Source organism: Aulonocara sp. 'chitande type north' Nkhata Bay, linkage group LG13, assembly GCF_057382095.1.
Source record: "Aulonocara sp. 'chitande type north' Nkhata Bay isolate Kocher_YH1m ecotype deep benthic linkage group LG13, A_spYH_male_GT1.1, whole genome shotgun sequence".
Lineage (NCBI taxonomy): Eukaryota > Metazoa > Chordata > Actinopteri > Cichliformes > Cichlidae > Aulonocara > Aulonocara sp. 'chitande type north' Nkhata Bay.
The window spans coordinates 5728127-5749417 of NC_141356.1; the positions used below are offsets into that span (position 1 = coordinate 5728127).

At 42.3% G+C, this 21291-nt stretch overlaps 1 protein-coding gene across 2 annotated transcripts in view; it reads left to right on the top strand.

Annotated features, from left to right (window-relative positions):
- inpp5a (inositol polyphosphate-5-phosphatase A) overlaps nt 1-21291 on the top strand; it is a 167914-nt gene that overhangs the window by 48795 nt on the left and 97828 nt on the right. For both annotated transcript variants that reach the window (XM_086258379.1, XM_086258380.1), the window contains 2 exons: nt 7179-7279; nt 7445-7532. In XM_086258379.1, coding sequence (XP_086114505.1) covers nt 7179-7279; nt 7445-7532 — 189 coding nt within the window. The remainder of the gene's footprint in view (nt 1-7178; nt 7280-7444; nt 7533-21291) is intronic.

Consider the following 21291-nt stretch of genomic DNA (forward strand, 5'->3'; position numbering starts at 1 on the left):
TTATCCGGATTAGTGTAGACGTAGCCAGAGTCTGTCATCACAGGCATCCCTTAGTTAGCACGCTTTTCACCTCGCAAAAAAATCCCCTGGTAAGTTGGGTTAGTTAGCTGCTACTAGTTAGCTGCTGCTTGTTAGCTTTGTTGTCTGCTTCTGTAGCTTATCTGCCCCTGTTTATGTTAGCCTCCTCTGTGCAGTTGGTGAGTAGCCTGCCCACGAAGTGCTAATTTCAAGTCTTGCTGTGCAGTCTTTGTGTTTTGGAATGAACACCAAAGCAAAGCAAAGCAAAAATTTTCCAGTTCTGAGGGGCCAGGATGTCCTAGTCAGGATGGACAGTTCAACAGTGGACTCTTACATGCAATCAGGGAGGGACATGCTCCCATCCCCTCTTAAAGCTGTCTTGCTCTCTGCTGTTATGGTGCACTGCTGGTTTTTGGTCTCTAAGAGCCACCCATGTTCCGGGCCATCTGAACCTGGGACTAGACCTTCTCTCCAGGAGTTTTTGTCTGGTGAGAGAATGGAGGTTTCACCCTTTGATAGTGGCCCAGTTTTGGCATCTATTTGGCCCCTGTTCTTCTCCATAGTCGACCACAATGCACCCCTAGGCATGGATGCAGTAGCGCACTAATAGCCAGACGTGCTACTTTATGCATTTCCCCCAAAGGAAAATATATTTTTTGTTCTTTGTTCAACATCGTCTTTCCCTGATTCTAGTGGCCCCTTGGTAGCCAAGTCGTGATATGCGGAGATAATGAGTCTGTTAGCAGCAAGGCCTTGGGAGCTTCCTCTCCACAGGGACCTTCTCTCCCAGGAGAAGAAGTGATTCATTCGTACCTGGATCTGTGGTGCCTTCATTCTTAACTGCTGAGAGGTTTAATTGATAGCTAAGGTGCCCCTGGTGCCATACATTAAAGGAGTTCGCTGGCTAACACCTGTGGTTAGGTCCTGCATGGGACTTGTCTTTGGCTGCTGTCCTTTCTGCTGTGTCTACCACGCACTGACTCGTCCGACTCCAGTTTGGTGGGATCTCTGTGGGATGCGTGTGTGTGTATATATCTATCTATATCTATATATATAGATATAGATATAGATATATATCATACTTATGTGTTGTACCAAGCGAATTGGCTGAAAGGGAACAAACAGTTACATCTATTACTTATGTTCCCTGAAGGAGAGGAACGAATCCAAAGCGAGGTTGCCCTGTCGCACAGCTTAGCTTGTGAAGAGTGGCTATCAAAAAAGGATGACTGTGATGACAGGGGGTATATGTGAAAGCGGGGCTGTGTGGAAGTTATCACAAGTCACCCACTTTAAAGGCGTAAATAGAGGTTTCTTCAGCCGAGACATACAGGGGTTTGATACACTTATCTGTGGCACCCCGTTCCTCTCCTTCAGGGAACAGAAGTTATAGATGTAACTGTTCCAGTTTTGTCAGTTTGTATGATTGCTCTTAATCAATTGAAATTATTCATATGGCACAACAGCTTCTTCTTAATGTAGAAGGTAGAGCAAGTTCCAGAAATCACAAAATACAGGTGAACATGAACTCAGCGGCATTTCCTCTGTAAATTTCTAAATCTTTCTTAACTTAGCTTTGCTATCCCCTGATTTTCACTGTCACCGGCATGCAAAGGTGATTTTTGGATTGCCAGGAATTTTAGATATCATGAGGAAAAAGTGTGTGTGTGTGTGTGTGTGTGTGTGTGTGTGTGTGTGTGTGTTTGTGTAAAGAGCATGTGCTGGTTATGGCTGTTGAGGAATTCTGTTTGCACTGTGCAACGTGCTTATGTGCGTTAGATGACGATATCATTGTGTGTGTGTGTGTGTGTGCGCGCGCGAAAAAGCATGCAGGGAGAGAGAGAGCGATGTGCCCCTGTGTGAACCAGGCGGGCCTGTAGCCTCATGCCAGCTCTGTGCTGTTGCCGGCTGACGTCATGGAAAGAAGCACCAGACTCTGAACTTTGCACGGCTGGGAACAGCCAGCAGAAACAGCTAGAGTTAACTACAATCAGCCTCGCTGGGCCAGCTTGCCACAATCCTTCTGGAGCACACATTGCTCTCAGTTGATTTGGTTGCCGTTTGGCCAGAAACTCTGAACCAATTCTCCCTTTTTTCAATGAAAATTGTCAGCGGCTGCAATCGGAAAAAGCACATTGTATGTTTAAAGCTGTTTACAGGCAAGACTCGTGCAGTGCATTCACCTGGCAAGAATCCAAAGCTTGTTTTATACCGAACTTTGGTCTCACATCCACTAAACTTCACTTCTACCACACAGGACCATTTTGTCATCAGGAAAAAACTAAAAACCCTGCAAAAAGCTGCATGGATTGCTGCTTCAAAGCAGCTCAGTGCATTTCACACTCCCTCGACTATTAATAACAAGATTGTAAGGAACAAGTGTTGTCATTTTTTTTAACGACAAATTACACAGTAGAAGCTGTTAAAACTAATAAATCATAAATCATAAATAATAAATACATAATTTAAAACTGGCCCTTAAGGCTCTAGGTCATTGTTGGTACCAAACTTGTTACCTGCTGTATTTTTATATATGGTCGAAATGATCGCATGCGGGAATTCCTCAAGGAAGAAAAATTATTTTAACGGCACGCCTTGCTTGAAGCTCAAAGGTATGTTTGCCTTTGGTACTGTACTGTCATGCAATTAAAAGTTATTCCTCTCTATGCTTGTGTGATTTGTTTCTCATGTTCTCTATTTAATCTTAGCACTTGACTTATTTATAATGGTTGTGCTGTTTCATACTCAAGCATATTTTGAGCAAAACTTTGTTCAGTTAAGTTTAGTTAAACAAAGACGGTGGCCTTCAGACACCTTATGTGTGAGACAAGTAGAATAAAAGAAGAACTCAAGAGATTTACAGGAATGTACTGCTGAACCGAAAGTTTTAACTCATGTAAAGCTTGAAATAATACAAAGTTTATCATATTACTCATTCACATTTTTTTTTTATTTGCTTTTTACTTATATGAACATAAGAAGGCACATTTTAGTAAAACCAAAAACATAAAAAGATAATTATTTTAGATTAAAAAAATCTTTATTTGATGGGATCCTAGCTTCCTGATACTGAATTTTATTTTTTATTTTATGGACAGGCAGCGTGAACTCTTGGCACTTGGACTAAGCTGCTGGTTACATTTTATTGGATGCTATAAATCCAAGTGAAGTGGAAAAGGCCGAACTGTTAACTGCTGTTACTTGTTTTTTTTTCAGAGGCTTTGCTTCTGATTTTCTTGACTTCTCATGCAACTGAATCAAATCCTTTATTAGGACTTTTGACCCTGTGTCAGGACATCTCAGTTATTTACATGTAGGCAAAGCAGGTTCATTTGCTTGTCCCACTTGTTTGCAATAGGTTGGTGAAAATGGGATCTCTCCATTGCTGGTGCAGTAGTATAAACAGTGCTTTGCATTGCACCGCACTGAATTGAATAATCCCCCAACTGATTTGCATTGGAAACTTCTATGGCCTGTCACAAGCCAGTGATTGTGTGAGATCCCAGCATCCAGTCTTGTGATCTGTACTTGTACAGTGCTTAAGGGCATCAGATAGTTAATTGATTAAACAGACCAATGTGTGCAATTAAAATAAGTCTCTGAAATCCAATTACCCCATATCGTGGCTATCTCACATGCACTAGATGAGATGGTCTTTTGGTTTAATCTGCTAATAAAAATAACTTAATAACCTAATAACCACCATTACACCCAATGTTTCTCGTTTTGGGTTCTTCCCAGTTAGTGGTTGTGCTGGAATGGGACAGTAAGACAAACAATCCCAGCTGTTTGACAGCGTACAAGCTCCTTTGATCCCTCTGATTGTTTCCCACCTCCAAAAAGGAACCATGAAATAGGACTCAGGCTTTTCTGATTAGTTCTCATAAAAGGCCCTCTATCTCTGTTGATATCTGGTGCATAGTACTTCTTGTGACCTTTTCACACATAAAACACAAAGTTTGCCAAGTGCTTTGGCATAAATATGAATAGCTAGCTAATGTAATGTGTGCTTTTTTGTCTCTAAAGGCAGGATTATGGTTACTTCTGACACATTGGCTCAATTTCATGTCAAGTGATTAGTGCTTAGTAATGTGCTTCTGGTGTCAAGGCCTGCAGTTGTTGCCATACAGCTAAATATGTTAGCAACCATCAGCAATGCAAAATAACTTGTGTATGGCTTTCAGGGTGGCTCGACCAGTGGTGCCTAAACTCTTAGAATACTTCAGAAGCAATAAACTTTTGTTTCGTTCCCCCCATAACTCATTTTTCACTTAACTTGGGTCTTAGTCACACAGACTCAGAGGCCTCCTGGCAAAACATAAAACATTTACTTTGTAGGCAAACGGTCTCTGATTTATGACGTATTCTTCAGTTTCACAACTGCTTAGCATGTAGTTGAACATGATGGCATCTTCCCTGGAAACTTCAGGTGACTCCATCAATCTGCTGGTGACCAATACAATTGTAAAGGACCAACCAGTCTGGAAATACACGTTTTCCTCTTCAGCCGGTAGTTATCATGGGCTCACTGATCGGTCTTTAGGCCTTATTGTGTGACTGGGGCCTTAGTTTGTTTCCCCGTGTAGTCATACACACAGTCATATAATCGTTGTGAGGGCTGGTGAAGTACGAGAGTTGGCTATTCTCAGTCATCCAGCTCATGGTAATCTTGACAGCTTGAAAAAGAAAGCAACTAGACTTTTTCAGGCTAAAGGAGTCCAGCTGCTTTCTTCTTCTCGATATATTATTAAATAAATTAAAATGCTCTGAAAATACTACGAACAAGAGGTCACTCTCATAGAGATTGTTGACAGTTTGCAAATGCCGTCTGACAAATTGCCAGCATGTTTCCTCATTTTAAATGAGTCTGTTAATAAGCACAACTCGAGAACAGACTCCGCTGGCTTCTAGCTGGTTAGATTTCTGAGTGCAGATCTCAAAGTCAAATGTGAATTTCTTTTATATGTAAATTTATGTCTATGTAGGCAGTAACAGAGAAGTGATTTCTGACAATTTATCAAATACTGTATTATCAGAAAGAGACTGCATTTAATTGCTGATATATATCAAATTGATAATAAATTGATATCATTCTGAGGTCAGACTGACTCAGTTTTATGTTTTTTGACAAAACAACGAAACAATAACTGAAGTGAGATAACTTTATCTTGTGAGATAAAATAGATATTAACAGCTTAACATTGAGGACTTAATTTACAGTTGAAAAAAGGTGATAAATGACAATATGTGTTACAACCTAGGACCATTGTTTTTGATTGACAGCCATTATGTGTCTCAAAATACTCAAAATTACAATGAGAAAAAAACCCTTACTTGCCAGTTAAATCCTCCGCTCCTGTCAACACATTCATTCATATAATCGGGTTTTAGCAGTGCACACTTTAGCTTTTTGCTTTTTGTTTTTTTGATGCATGCTCATCCCCCCATCAAACTACATCTGTGTTAAGACCATCTTCTGAATACATGTAAAGTATGAGATCGCGACTTTGATCTGACTTTGTTGGTACAGCACATCTCTCCTCGGCTCCCGCTCCAGTTAAACAAATATGTCATTTAGACGCCCGGGTGCGTCCTCGGAGTTCAGATGGTGTCATGGAGCGTTCGAGAGAGAGAGGATATGAGGACACACCTTCATATCAAACACATCAGCGTCTTGACACCATTGTGAGTTTGAAAAATGGTCCCATATGGGAGCTCTCTGTTGGTAGTGTCAATGTGGCCAAACAGGCTTTTCTCACCCTTGCCTCAGCAGATGTCACTGGAGGCAGTCCTCTCCTCTCCACTATCGTTACGCACCATAAAATCTTTTGTCATAGATTCAGTACGCAGCTTGTCAACACATCGGTCACTGCTCGACTCTCAAACGTCAACTGAATAACTATCTAATTATATCTAATTAGAAGCTAGTCCGAAGGTTTCTTTTTTTCTTTTGCAAACTAAGGTCATCAGTCAATGCTGTTTGGCTCTGGCCTGATAGCACTGGTGAGCCTGATAATGATATTACTACACGGATTCTGTCTGATTGCTCGCCTAGACCAGAATTTACAGTGTGGAAAGATAAATAGAAAACGGCACAGGCGCGTCAGTGTGCGTGCACCATTTTCCAGCCTGACATTAGTTGTAAGCTCCTTGAGAGTGTGACCTTTTCCATCTTGAGTTGATAGGTGCACTAATCTTTCCAGCTTTGGGGCCTCTGCAGGTCCCCGCTCCTGGGTCATCGAGCTAAGTGACAAGCCATAGGTTGATGGAAAATCCATAGCATTACTGCCATACATTACTTTTATTTGATTGGGCCTGTAGTGAGCATAATGCAATGCTGAGGTGGGGGCGGGAGCTGGTGAAGTAGCGTGGCTCCATTGGGGTCCAGGGATCATTTGTAGCCCCCACCACTCACCGGGCTGCGACAATGATGTATAGCTCGCGCCTGACATCCATAGGGGCGACCCTGTGAGTGCTTGTGAGTGCTGTAAATCACTCGCTGGTATTGATTTTCCATTAGAAGTCAGCCACTCTGAGCACCTCTGACAGGGTGCTCACAAACACCTCCCAATGTGTAATAGGAGGTCATGTGACTCAGGGGGAGATAGCTTCCAGGAAGTGTTTGTTGCTCACAGCCGTATAATAAAAATCATCACTTTTTTCCTGTTTCCTGGAGTCTTGCCCAAACTCTAATAAGCATCTGATATATCGCTGGAGCGGTGCAGTTGTTATTGGTACACTGAGTGAGGTGTCAGCACTAATGGCGATGTGTGAGCGTCTGTCACACCCTGCTGTACATACATAGAGATCTGCAGGCCCATCTCTGGTTGTAGATGAAGAGGGGCCAGCGTTACGCGTGTGGAACAAGCTCACTAAGTGCCTTCTGCCTAAATTAGCAAGGCACTTTGTCTTGTGTAAATATAGTAGCATGTCAAAGAGTCGCGTTAGGAAGAATTGTAGAGGCCCAGGTGCCAAGTCAATATAGGTTTTTACGCTTGGATAAATGATTCAAATTTAGCTTTGTTTATTGTGTGAAAATGGGCGTGCTGCAGTTATTGTTGTGGATGTACTCCACTTAAAAAATAAAATGAAGTGAAACACAACTGTTTGTCCTGTTTGCTCTCTTTTCACCTGTGCTTTTTTTCTGTCTTGTGTTTCAGACAGTACAGTCGCATAAGCCTCACTTCTTGGCACTGCATTGTCAGGAGGTGGGTGGGAAGAATTTCGAGGAGTCCATGTCACACGTGGATAATTTTGTGAAGTAAGTGTTGTGCTCATAAGTTTGTCTGATAGTTTTTTGTAGTGCTATAGACCGTGCAACACCCCCTGCAAAATTTTAGCCATTTAGGTCATATCTCAACTTTTTTTGCGCTAGTTTGAACTTTTTTTTTTGCTTATATATGACCTGGTGTGTTCTGTCCCTCAGAGAGCTGTTGTCCAGCGATGCCTTGAAGGAATACAGCAGAGCCCGCGTCTACCTCGATGAGAACTACAGATCCCAGGAGCATTTCACAGTGAGTGGCGTTTGATAGATTGTATCGGCTGCTGTGTGGATTTACCCCAGTTGTGAAAGTGTCTCCTGCCTCATTTCCATCTCTGCCATCCCCTCTCTGTCGTTCCTTGTTTTTCTGGTGGTTGCCCTCTGTTCCCCTCTTTCTACCTCACTTATTCTCTAAAGTGGTCGAATGATGTGTATCAATGAAAGAGGTGCAGGAAATGTTGAGTTAGTATAAACATGGTAATGTAGAAACTTTAACAAAGCTGATAAGCACTTATACTTATTAAACAGAAGGAGTAAGAAATATTCTTGGTTAATTTTTGCTGTTGTAGCTGTTTTAAAAAAAGATCTTCTACTTTTCAGCCACAATATCGATCGTATTAAAAAAAAATCTTGATTTCAGTGGGTGGCATTTGATGGCGGTAAGCAAACACTGCTAACTTAGGGTGTAATGTTTTCTTGCATCAGTGCAGAAGTTGATGCGAGTCAGTCAACGCAGCTTAAAAGGTAGTGAGTGCTTTGACTGTTCACTTTATTTTCATTGGCTCTCTTGCATGCTAGTGATGATTGGATTTCACCGGGATTATGCTAAATGCTAAATATACAATATTGAGTTTCCTTGCTAGGAGGCAAAGTGCCATTCCTGTGCACTCCTTCAGATGTACATGTATGATAAATACACAGAAAAAGAAGGATTGTTTGTTATAAGCTTACATCTGTTGTGATAGGGATGGCTAACTAGCTCAATCATTTGGTCTGAATCAATTTTTATTGCTCAACATGAAGATTTGGTACTGGATTTAATCATCTTTAATGCACTTAGGATGTGTAGCCACAGAACAGGGCCAACGCAGCGGGATAGAGAACCATTCACACTCACATTCACACCTACAGCGATTTAGAGTCACCGGTTAACCTAACCTGTGCATAGCTGGAGAGAGCTCACTTAAGCACAGGGAGAATCATGCAAACTTCACACAGAGCGAGGCCCCAGACCTCAGACTAGTTGTATCAAAGTAGAACTCCATTAGCAGACAGTTTGTACCCTAAAAATGATGAAAAAATTTCTTATTAACTTAGCTTGAAGCTTAAAAGTTCAATTCAGTTTTATTTATACAGCACCACATCACAACAATAGTCGTCTCAAGGCGCTTTATATTGTAAGGTAGAGCCTACAATAATAGTAGATACAGAGAAAAGTGCAGAGGTCTATTAACACATAGTGAATGAGAAAGGTGACTGAAGTAGAAACACATAATGCATCATGGGAATCCCCCAGCAGCATACACCTATTGCAGCATAACTAAAGGAGAATTCAGGGCCACTTGATCGAGCCCTAACTATATGCTAACAATTCAGCATATATATAAAATTATATGCTTTGATCCACACAACCCCACCACTGCCACCACCTGCTCTTTACACATTTCACATGAATTCTAATGCTATCAAGAACATTTGATACGTGCCAGTGCAGAAGCAATTTTGTGATAGGTGACTGAAATGGCACCACAATATCCTCCTAAAATAGGACACTGTGGTGGTATTTTAGTCTGTGGTTGGCATTGCTCTGTTTGTTTTCTGTAGATAGAACATGAACTAAAAAGCTGTCGCACACCATGTAATTGTTACATATGAGCTGAGTCTGTGGAAACGGACAACCGCATTACCTGGTTTTGGTTTGATATGAGTGCATAAATGAAAGATGGAGTGACGCAGCAGCAGCTGTGACACAGCTTTGCACCTGCGTTCCCACAGCCAAGTGTCACCTAATGTGATACATGACACTCACGTTGTTAGCTGCTCACATTGTAGGAGCCACCTTGCTCAGTTTTCCTAACACCTGCAGTAAACGCAGATGACCACAAGATGGCAGTAGAGATCTGGAACTCAGCTGAGCTGAGGCTGGAAGTGCTTGGGGATTGTTTCAGTACTGATTAGTAAATCATAGATTCCTAAACGTGAGCTGGGATTTATAAACAAAGCATATTTCAATTAAAAAAGAAAAAAAAAGTGGAGAAATTGTCCTGTTTCGTACATGTTTATGACCTTAAAATCGACACTTATAAAATCATTTTTCTTCTCAATGACTCTTTCCATACCTCCTCCTGCTAAACAGCTTCTGTGCCCTCTAGGTGGAGCCAAATGCTCAATTGTAACACCAGCAGCAGAGGATTGAGTGCTGCTCTCTCTCCACATAGAAGCATGTTTTATGTTGTAGCGTTATGGCTGATAGTGACCAGGCTGCAGGTGCATCAGATGATGATCTCCGCGTTCCCAGGAGATTATGTAGATAGACTATAAAATAACATATGGATGTTGTCCAGTTATGGACCGTGCCCCCAGACCCAGTTTGTCTGTGATCGCTGCCTGCGTCTATCTTGGATCTCCTCAGCACTTTGTGCGTTATCGCCACGCTACACTGCACCTCCACAAACGCTCATAAATCACAGCACCCACTGAGTCACATTTGCTCTTTTCAAAAAAATATTACAAACACTGGCCTTTCCCAAATCTAATTATCTGCCATTTCACATAAGCGCCGCTAATATCCCAGCATTATGATCTGTTTATTTAATGGTGTTTGTCTATGGATTAACCTTTTTTTCTTTTCTTTTTTCCCACCATTTTTTATATTTTAATTTTCCTCAAATACAGACGGCAGCTTGTGCTCGTCTTTGTGAGTCAGTCAGCGGAAAGAGAAACATCTGATGTGCTTTCGATGATGTTGATATTGAAATCCTGGCAACAGTAAATATGAATAGACTCTCCAGTCTTTCTCACACAGGGCTTGCCATTTAGCTCTGATGACATCACCTCTATTTGTTTTCTCAGTCTTCGATCTTTTTTTTTTTTTGTTCCCTCCTCCCTGTGCTCTGGGGATAATTGTTTGTTGTCTGCCCCGCTTGTCAATTTTCAGATAATGTAAGTGGGAACACATTTCTGGGTCCTGAGATTCCACTCGGTGTGAGTGTGTGCTGCTGTGTTTCCTGCATGCATCCGTGTATGTGTATGCATATATGTTTGTGTTGGTGTTTTTTGGGACGTTTTTTGGGACACACACACACACACACGTTGTGTGTGTGTGTGTGTTTGAGAGTGAATGCAAAGGGGAATGCAATTTATAAATGCGTTGACATGAATGCATGGAGCCCTATAATAAGACGGTCAATTTATTTCCTTGCAGTGATTGATTTATTGCAACTTGATGATTCATCTAATGCCTAAATCAAGAAAATATGATATAAAATTTGTCTTTTCTTCCCAGTTTTTAGCTATTTTTTGCAAACAATCTGTACTTTTGCTTTTTTAAATGAAATATTTCAATATGCTCCTTTGAATAATGGATGGATTTTTTCCAGTAAATAAGTAGAATATTAAATTGTAATAATTCAAGTCATAAGCATGAACACAACTGATGAAATGTAAAGAAATATAAAGCTAAAAAAGAAATGTTAACCCCCCCCCAAAAAAAAAAAAAAAATCTTTTTAAACATATAAATAATGACAAGTAATGCAAAAATAAAAATGTCGAAGCCTAATTTAGTTTTTTATAGGAAAGACTTGGCTTTTTTCATTTTCATAATTTATTAGAATTATTTAGATTCCAGTCCTCACATCTCTTAAAGCATCTTTCCAATAATTGCTAGATAGTAGCACCGTGTAATACCTGCATGTCAAATCTGAAAAATCTGAACAATGAGAAGCCGGGCGAGCTGGTAGCTCCTCCTCTCCTCCCAGAGGAAGGTGGCGGTACCTTGACTGACATGTTCCCCCCTACGGCTGAGCCCCGGCCTGGTGTTTTACAGCCCCGTTAAGGTATACAGCAGGTAAAATGTCAATTAGGAAGGCCCGCCCTGATAACTCAACTCCCAATCCACTTGTTCTTGGCCATTAATATTTATCGTAGGCCTGGCCCTGGAGCTGCAGCCCATGTCATCTGGAGTGACGTGCGCTGATGCTGATGCTGCTGCGTCCCGACACACACTTTGCTCTGGTGTCTCTGCAGCTTGCACAGAAAGGACACCTACCGCAGTCACACAAGCCTAATCAAGCTGTCCACACAGAGCAGGCACACGGCGCCTCCTCAGCCCTCAGTTGTTCCGGGGCATTTTAATGGGAAATTAAAGGCTTCTCTCATGTCTGTGGTCTGCAGGACAGGAATGAGAGCAGAGAGTAGAGGATAAATCAGGCCTCGTGCTTTGACAGGAGACCGCTGTTTCTTTTTATGTTTTGTGTTAGCACTTTGTCCTGCTTTGTTTTTCCCTTGGATTTGTGTCCTTGAACGTGAAGATGAGACAAATCTGCTGTGCTTGCTTGATTTGATCAAGTGTATCAAGTTGATACAAACTGCAAATGGTGACCCAGCAGAGGCAACATTTAGCATGAATCTTAAATCGTTTGTATTTGACTGAATTTTTATTATGATTGCATTAAGCATCTTAGTTTGTTTGGAATAATGGAGCAGAAGTTGTGTTTGTGGCTTCAGAATGAGTCTTATAACCACCAAGGTTGAGTCCTCTCTCAGGTAAGCCAGGATTCTGACAAAAATACATTTACAGTAGAGCCCAGCTTTGCTAAGTAGGACAGGATGACAGTAGAAGCCTTGGGTCAAACTAATTTGTATGAAATCTAATTTCATATGTATATTGCATTTGAAGCTGGGCAGCACGGTGCAGTTGTTAGCACTGTCACGTCATGTAAGAAAGCTTCTGGGGTTTTAATCTGCTAGTCGAATTTGCGGGGGCGGTTTTCTGTGTCTGCTCAAATTTCCTCCGGCCATCCATGCTTGTTAGGTTGATTGGGGATTCTAAATCGGCTGTACGAGTGAGTTTGTGTTTGCATATCCGTCTGTCTCTTTGACTTTGTCCTAAGACGGACTAACGACCTGTCTGCGTTTTACCCCACACAGACAGGAGTAGACTCCAGCACAGTGCAAACCTCTGTTGAGGCACAAAGCCACTGCAGTACGGAGTGTATGCCCAGAGGAGAAATACTGGGTGTAACTAAGTTAAGCGAATATGATTTATGAACGGAAAATAAACAAGCAACAGTTTGTTGATGCTATCGTGCAGACCTTTATTTGTCTGAAATTCAACTGGAATTTGCTGCTAATTAATGAAAATGCATATGGGTGGGTGGGGAAGGAGGCCAGAAGCTCTTTTAACATTTGAAGATGGGCGGGCGAGGTGAGGTTTCCAGAGCCACTCTACAGGTGGGTGAGGCTCTCATGAATGGATGGATGAATCTGAAGTAAAAATGAAAATGTGCCGTGAAGAAAAAAGATGAAAAAAAGGAAGCAGATAAAGAAGAAATACAAAAACAATATGAATAGATTATTGGAATTTAAAAGTGTATATTGTAACACTTTTCTGTGTTTTGCATTTGTGAAACCTGATAGTGCTTTTTGGGGGATGTTTTATTGATAGATAATGGTAAGTTTGGTATGACATGGAAGTCAAATCTAACATTAAATCTAATTTGACCACCAAAGATACAAATACAAAATTGCCTCAGAGTCTCAGCTCAGTCAGTCTGTGTTTTGGGGCAGGCTCAACTAGATCCTGTTGCAAAGGGAATAAAAAGACTACTGCAAAAAGTGGATTGTGAAACCGGAGCCTCATTATTTAAGTAAAGGAAAGCAAGAGTCCCAGTTTTATGCAGAGAAACCCCACCTGAAGCAAAGCATTAACGCCTTTATTTCCTGACTTCCTGAAGTTGCATTCAGATTCCTGGTTCATCTTCCTGCAGAGGTGATTCCCATGATGCATGCTGTAATGCAATCATCAGTCCCTCTCTCCTAAGGCAGGAATTTATGGACGCTTAGTGTCCGTTTGTGCTGACAGGGCTTCAGTTTCACTGTGTTTAAACCATTGCCCAGAAATCCATGTCACTCACATTTATTGCCTTCCTCTTTTTCCCTTCTTAAAAAAAACAACGACTTGATCCTATACCCCACCCCCCGCTTTTTTATGAGGACACAAACTCGGTTGCATATAGAGATTATATACTTTCCAGTTAAAGTGGGGTCACAGAGGAAGGGTCTCCATGTAGAGTCTGTTGGTTTTGCACACAGAGGTTAACTAGCTCCAGCATCTACCCTCCTCCTCCTCCTGCTCTGCCTCCCAGCTCTGTGTTTAAAAACGCCACAGCGGGCACATAAGCAGGTTAAAATATTGCAAACTAAATCTAAGAGAGCTCTTATTTCAATATGGTGAGAAGTACGGCACCGACTGAGGCCACTTGAATGGAGTAGATGTCAGCTCGGTAATATCGCCAGGCCATAACTCTCCATGGCCATCACTCATACTCTCGTGGGCAGACATAAGTGCACACACACACACACACACACACACACACACACACACACACACACACACACACACATGCAGAGGCAGATAAACACAGTGCAAGCATGCACGTAGGCGAAAATAAAAAAGCACACACACTTTGGACATGCCTTGAGCGACAATCAATGAATCTGCCATCACAGGTGAATTATGATTCCTCGGGAGCGGGCCTTCTCTATGTGAAAATATTTTGACTGAAAATGTAGATATAATTAATGGATTGTGTAAAGAAGCGGAGAAATTGATGCATTTATTACAAGAAGGGAAATCTGTGGGGCAGTTGAGCCTTGCTGCGGCACCGCTCTCTCTCTCACACACACACACACACTCTCTCTGATAAAGCCGAGCATCTGGCCGAGGAGAGTAAATCAGTTGAGGTGGCCGTGTTGTTGTCCTGTGGCGGAGGGTGGCATGTCGTTGTGGTGGTGGTGGTGAGGTGTCTCCAGCCTCAGATAATGATGTGATTCCAGCATGAGGCGGGCTGGGTGTACCTCACCGCCGTCCATTATGATGTGCAGCCCCGCAGCCACCGAGGGGGCAGAGTGAAGGTGAGCCTGTCATATCGATCTTTTTAGTGCTAAAATATGAGCCACTTTACTCTGCTCCCCAGCGCAGTGATGTGAAAAATAATAACTCGGACCCAAATTAAAAATATTGATCGCTTAGGTGGTGTTGAGAGCAAATAAACACCCTCTGAAGGATTTTTATCCCCCCACTCCTCTCCCACCACCTTTCCCCTCCTCCCCTCCTTCCCTCCTATCCCTGTCTTGTCCAGGGAAAGGGCCGGGTTAGAGATGGAGGGGGTGGTGGGGGCTCGCTGGACTGTAAAAACATCACTGCGTCTTGTTGTTGGTTGTCTTCATAACACCCACCTCGCAGACTCTCAGCGCTCTTTATTGTTCCCGGACACAAATCAGCAGCAAACATGTTTTCAGATACTCCCTAACGCTGATTGATCGAGTTTTGACTCCATAATCTGGCATTAGCTCGGCTTCATTCAGGTATCTTCCCCCCCGCCGGCCCGCCACCCCAACCACCCCCGCGAGTCGTAATTTTTTGCACATCCCAGCTTGACTTTTTTATTCCTTCTCCGCCGTTAACAGATGAGCTGACACGGGGCCATCAAACGGGTGGGAAAACAATTGCCACAAGGTTAATTTTATTGCCTGCTCCATGCATTTGTGAGCAGGCGGGAGGTGTCCTCTGCCCGGGTCCTGATGAATGACTGCGCCGAGCGGGCAGGAATGAAAATGAGAGGGGAGAGGCCAGGCGCGGGGGAGCCAGAGTCCCTGCCGCTCCTACCTGAAATTGAAATTTTTTTTTTCTGACATGCTCAGAATTGGTATTCTGATATATAAGAGAGGCGACGTTCCATTTAGTTTGATGATGAAGGCCGTCATGTGTCCCACTCAATCGCTTTTTACGACTTCTACTTTGCCTCGTACATCCGAAGAAGGTTAATATCCGCACACCCTAAATGGCGGATGTCAGATTGTCCGGAGTCTGTAGGAAAATAAACTACTTAGTGTGTCTAAATGCTGTCGTAATACTTGGCCGCAGCACTATTGATTGTCTACAAGGACGTTTGTTGTGTTTTGGGCCCGAAGCGGGATGAATAGATATTTGATGGAGCGTGGAGAGCGAGGCCGCACCAGCATCTGCATCTTTCTGCTGTGTCAGTGGGGATGAGAGCCAGGGCGTTGGGGAGAATCACATGCTGCCTGTTGACATCAGTGAGAGGGAGCGGGGCCTGGAGCTGGCGATATCTCCTCTTCCCCACTTGAGCCGGGTCCTCTTGCTGAAAGCTCACTTCTGTCTGCTGGCTTCAGGCCCTCACTCAGCGTGTGTGTACGTTTCAGCTGTTGCTCATATAGGGCCATCTCCAGGCAGCGCTTTGTCCATACATATCGATTCTTCCTCCTCCACCAGCTATAGTTGCTCCATTTGCATGGCCCGGCTGACCCAAGCCGTCAGTGGCCATTATATCCCCATTAGCTAATCTCTCAGCTTTGATTTCCATAATCCTCTCTCTATTGAAAGCCCTCACAGCTCTCACAGACCCACTCTCTGAGGAGGAAGAAAACAGACCCCCACTCAGCCCACACACTCCATTCTTCACTAACATGCATCACACACTCAAAGCCAGCATTCGTATACTTGGCGTAACCGATGATGCCCCATTATGCTGTGTTATTCACTTATAATGCTACATTTTGGCAACAGCGGAAGTATTAAGATCAAAAACCACAATTTTTACTTATGAGTGCATTCTTTAACACTTACACTATAATAATAATTATTATTCACCCTGTTAGCTTAGGATGATAATCCTTTTAGAAAAACGAACTGACGTTTTTGATGTTTTAAATGTGTGTTTTTGTCCCCTGATAGCCACACATTCTGATAGGGTTAGTGTTAGGGGTACTATTATTGTGTATTATTGTGTAAATAATCAATGTGGAGTTAATTTAGGCAGTTTTATTTGTATTTTTATTTGTATATTTAATCTAAGTATAGACACAAATCTAAAAATTTGGCATGCAGTGTAAATAAAAGCAATGATTTGCAGATCTCATAAACCAATAGTTTATTCACAAAAGAACATATACACTGATATGTTTTAATATTTTATGAAATATATTAGCTTATTTTGAATTTGATGGCAGCAACACGCCATGCAACGTTGAGATGGAGTCACCAAAAGGCTGGAAAAATAAGTGGTACAAAACAGAAACAGCTGGAGGAACACTTTGCAACTGGCAGCAGTTCAGGAACATGATTGGGAGGATAAAGAGCATCTTAGAGAGGCTTCTCAGGGGTAAAGATGGGCAGAGGTTCACCAATCTGCAGAAAAACTGACTGCATATTGTGGAACAATTTCAGAATAATGTGCCTCAACATAAAGCCACTGTGAATATTTCATAATTTACAATAAATAATTGGTTGATTCTGGGAATTCTAGAAATGTCCATGTGCGAGGGGATGAGGCCGAAAATTTCTAGGCTTGACTTTCCTGACATGTTTATTTTCTGAAAACAGCCCATAGGTCTTTCAATATTCTAATAGGCTTGTGAGGCTTGTATAGCCAAAAATGTGGCAGCGAGTGTGAAGCTTTCCTTTCAAACCTTTTTAAAAATGGATTACAAAGACGCCTTTTGTGCTCATTTTTAACTCTATATTTGTATTTTTGGACTCAGCTGGAGTAGTTTTGCCTGACTCACAGCTCAAAATAATCCATATTCACCTTGGTGCAGCCTCTCAGTTGATTCGCAGTTTTAAAAAAGCTGTTTTTGCTCCCTTCTCTCTCCATTTAAGCCAAACTTCCTCTGACACATACAGTGAAGTTACAGCGATAGATTTAATGCTCTAGTTAGCTATCAGCCTCACCTCTCCTCATATCCATCCCAGGAGCATCTGCTCCTTTTTTCAAAGAAGAAACATCCAGTGTGCCAGGCCAGACTGACCTTAATCACCCTCAGTGGAGTTCTCTTGGAGCGATTGGTTACATTGATCAAAGAGGACCTACTACCTCAAACCCACACTCCACCCTTGACACCCCCCCTCCTCACCAAATGAGCTGATAATTAATAACGGCTGGCTCTGCTAACACCAGTCAACAGACAGCATGATGGATCGGACATCTTGGATGCAAACCAATACAAAGCCAAGCTTTTCTCCATCCCTCTTGAAAGCCCCCGGGTGTCCTTTTTCCCCCTCCAGCATGATCAGGGATGCATAGTGTCACCCACCTTGCTAATTAAATCCTCACAGGTCGCTGGTGTTTTTCAGCAGGGAGGCTTTCTATCTAGTAACTATTGGCACGTATTTAATAATTCATGGAGTTAGATCATCTGAGGACACGGTGTAGGACTTGTGCTGTACTGTTGCAAACTTTGTGGTCGCAATTCATTTCATTTTACCTAATTCGCAGGAAATTAGCTATGATTTTTCAGCATTCGATTTCCACTAAATGGTGATCACGACGGATAAAGATGACGCAAATTAATAACAACTAGCTCTGAGAAAACTCTTATCATCCATCTGAAGGAATCGCACCACTGCGGGACATTTGCTGCCAAATAACAGCAGCTTCAAGCGGTTTCATCCTCCCAGCTATCACTGAGGTGGTTCAGCCACAGTGACAGCCGCTCCGCAGAGTCACTCTGTCTCATGACAGCTGTTTGTGGGTTTGTTTGTTTGTTTGTTTTTGCATCTTTTTGCTGAATGAGCTGAGCAGTGACAAACGTATTCATGACCGATGTACGCCCCCGTGCTAAAGGCTTCCTTTTAATCACCTCCTCTTGTTTTGTCAACACGTGATGTGGCAGCCACTAATTGTGAGATATAGGTATTTTGTCGGGGGGATGATTATGTTAGCCGCTTCATTAGCCCGAGTTCACAGCGCGTGACTTTTGCATCCTTTTGGAATAAGTATAAGTTGTATAAGTTAAGGGATATGATGAAAAGGAAGAGACACAAGGTGGAAGGTGGAGCTCATATTTTTAGGCCCTATCAGAGCAAAGTGATAGCTGGACTTAGAGGTATGGCAGTTGGGCCCAGTGTGGCCCCTAACCAGTGCAATTGGATGTAATTGGTGGATCTGGTCTTAAGAGGGAGTGGAGGGTCGGCGGCTGTGGGCTGTGAGTCTGTCATAATAACAACCAACAATGTGATCATTTCATTTCCTTTTCACTTACACATCACCTCACTGCACATGGAACAGGCCACAGAAGCACACACACACACACACACACTCAGGGACAAGGTTAACGTTGGGCCCCATTTATTTCACTCCAACAATGACTCTAAATAGCCTTTCAAAAGCGGAGTGAGGAGGGAGACAAAAATAATCCAATCACACAATTACTGCGAGGCTTCATTCTATAGTTAAGTGCATTTTTATTGTGTAACGTTTCGTTTTTTCCTCCCACCCCTCCCACAGTCTCTATTTTTCCTGCCTCGCTCAGCAAGCGTTCTCTCCCTGCCACTTCTCATCTAATATGGCCATAATTGGGTTTGGTTGCACAAATCAGATTTCAGCAATTGGGTTATCCTCCTCTGAAATTGGAGAGATCTGTGGGCCGGCATGGGTTGAGAGTTAATGCGCTTTTGTTAAGCCCTCCTTTTGGTGGCCGTGGCGGCAACACTGGACTGTGCCACTTAAAGCGGGCTACCTGTCACTGCGGACACTGCTCCGAATTTAGCCTCCCCCCCCCTCCCCAAAAAAAAAAAAAAAAATCCCACTTCCCCCCTTGATATACATGCACCATTTATCCACATCCCTCATCCTCTGCTTCTCTTCAGGCAAATAATGACATTTGAATCGAGCATTAACAGGCTTAATTACTTTAAAATTGTCATTTTAATTTACACTGATATAGTATTGATCACACAAGCAGAGATTAAGGCCCTCAGTGGAGCGGTTGATGTGGAATTAAACAGGGCCGGGTCCTCCTGGGGCCCGCCTGGCCTGTCCTGCCGCAGCCAGAAGAGGAATGACATCCTCCCTCTAATGAACTGGCAGCATGCGCAGACATGAATTTCAGGCCCCGCTGGAGAAGGAGGGAAATAATGGGGTTTGGGGAGCCATGGCGGGTTATTCATTCACTGCCATGCACCAATTCTCCTGTGATTCATCCCCAGACCCCCCAGACCCCCACTGCCTGTTTGCCTGCCACATTCAGCTCGCCTGACCTTTCTTCTGCCTAAGTATATATATATATCCCTTCTGTCCTTTGGGATCACCTACTCCCCCTACCAGGTGTCATGTATAGACGGAGAAAGGAGCACGGGGAGGCATTAGAGTGGTAGAGGGAGCCGGGTTGAGACACCTGCAGCGAGCCACCAACACCCCTCTCTCTTCGGTGGAAGTGGCGGTCCGTGATCCTCCTTCACATCCTCACTCGCTCACTGGCCTGCCTGACGACGACGACGCTGTCACTGGGAATTGATCTCCTCACTTGAGCCCGGTGTCACGCACAGCTGGTTAATATCAGGGAGAGGAAATCGTTACATTAAACTCAAGCAATTTCTCTCCGGTTTGGAGAAAGCCTGCGGCTCCCGTGGCAAGGACCCTGTTGTGGAGTAATTAAAGCAGAAGGAACAACCTCTTGACACTTTCCTCCAATCAACACACTTAAACAGTCACATTGCACACAAGTGCTTTTAATGACGGGCTCTTAGAGCGAGTGGCAGAGAAGAACAAAGCTGACAGTATTTCAATGCATTAGCTGTGCTTGGCATGAGACAGCTCCTCTAAAATGAGTGTACTTTTTACCCACTTTCTTTTCACTTGAATGTGTGCAGAAGGCAAATGTATAAATCAAGTTTTTAAATGCGCTAATAGAGATGAAAGATTTAAGTCAATTTCAGTTCAGTTTCATTTAGATGGCACCAAATCACAACGATAGTTGCATCAAGCCTCTTTATATCGTAATCTAAAGACCCTACAATAACAATCAGACGGCCTTCTATGAGCTTTTAACAGGAAGAGACTTCCAGCAGTGGAAGTGAATAATAACTAGAAAAATTTGCATTTCCTGCGAAAATGCAGTGTGGATGCTTTAAAGCTGAAGCTGTATGCAAAAAGTAGCTGAAAAAGCTGAAAAGTTGCAGAAATTGTAAAAACTTTGCAGAAGCAAAGGAACTTTGCTAAAATGGAATAACTTAGCAGAACTGCAATATCTTAGAGGAAACATAATACTTGGCAGAAATACAATAGCATAGCAGAACTTAGCAGAAATATTGTAACTTACCAGAAACATAACTTCTCAAAAATACAAGAATTTAGGAGAAATAGTATAAGATAACAGAAAGAATATATTTAGACAAAAATACTTAAGCATTACAGAAACACTATGATTTAGAAAAATAGTACAACATAGCAGAAATACTGTGATTTACCAGAGACACTGTGATGAACTATGAATATTGTAATTTTAAATTAAGACTATGTTTTAGCACAAATATTATAATTTGGCAGAAATACTATGATACAGCACAAATACTCTGGTTTAGCACAAATATTATAACATAGCAGAAATACAATTATATAGCAGAAATGCTATATTTAGAAAGAAAAATATAATATAGTAGAAATAGTATGATTGAGCAGAAATACTACAATATAGCATAATAACAATGATTTAGCAGAAATACTATGATTGAGCAGAAGTACTAAGATGTAGTAAAAGTACTTTGATTTAACAGAAATACAATTATGGAGGAGTAATACTTTAAAATGGGAGAAATATTGATACACACACACACATACACAGAGCCTAAAGGGAAGAGTATTTGTGCCATGGAGTGTTAAGAATGTGAGGTCCATATTAGAAAAGCTGGTAAAATCATAAAAGTTTGCAGAATTGTAATAAATGATGAATATGAATTACTGGTCTGTGACAGTGTATTAATTTGTAGGGA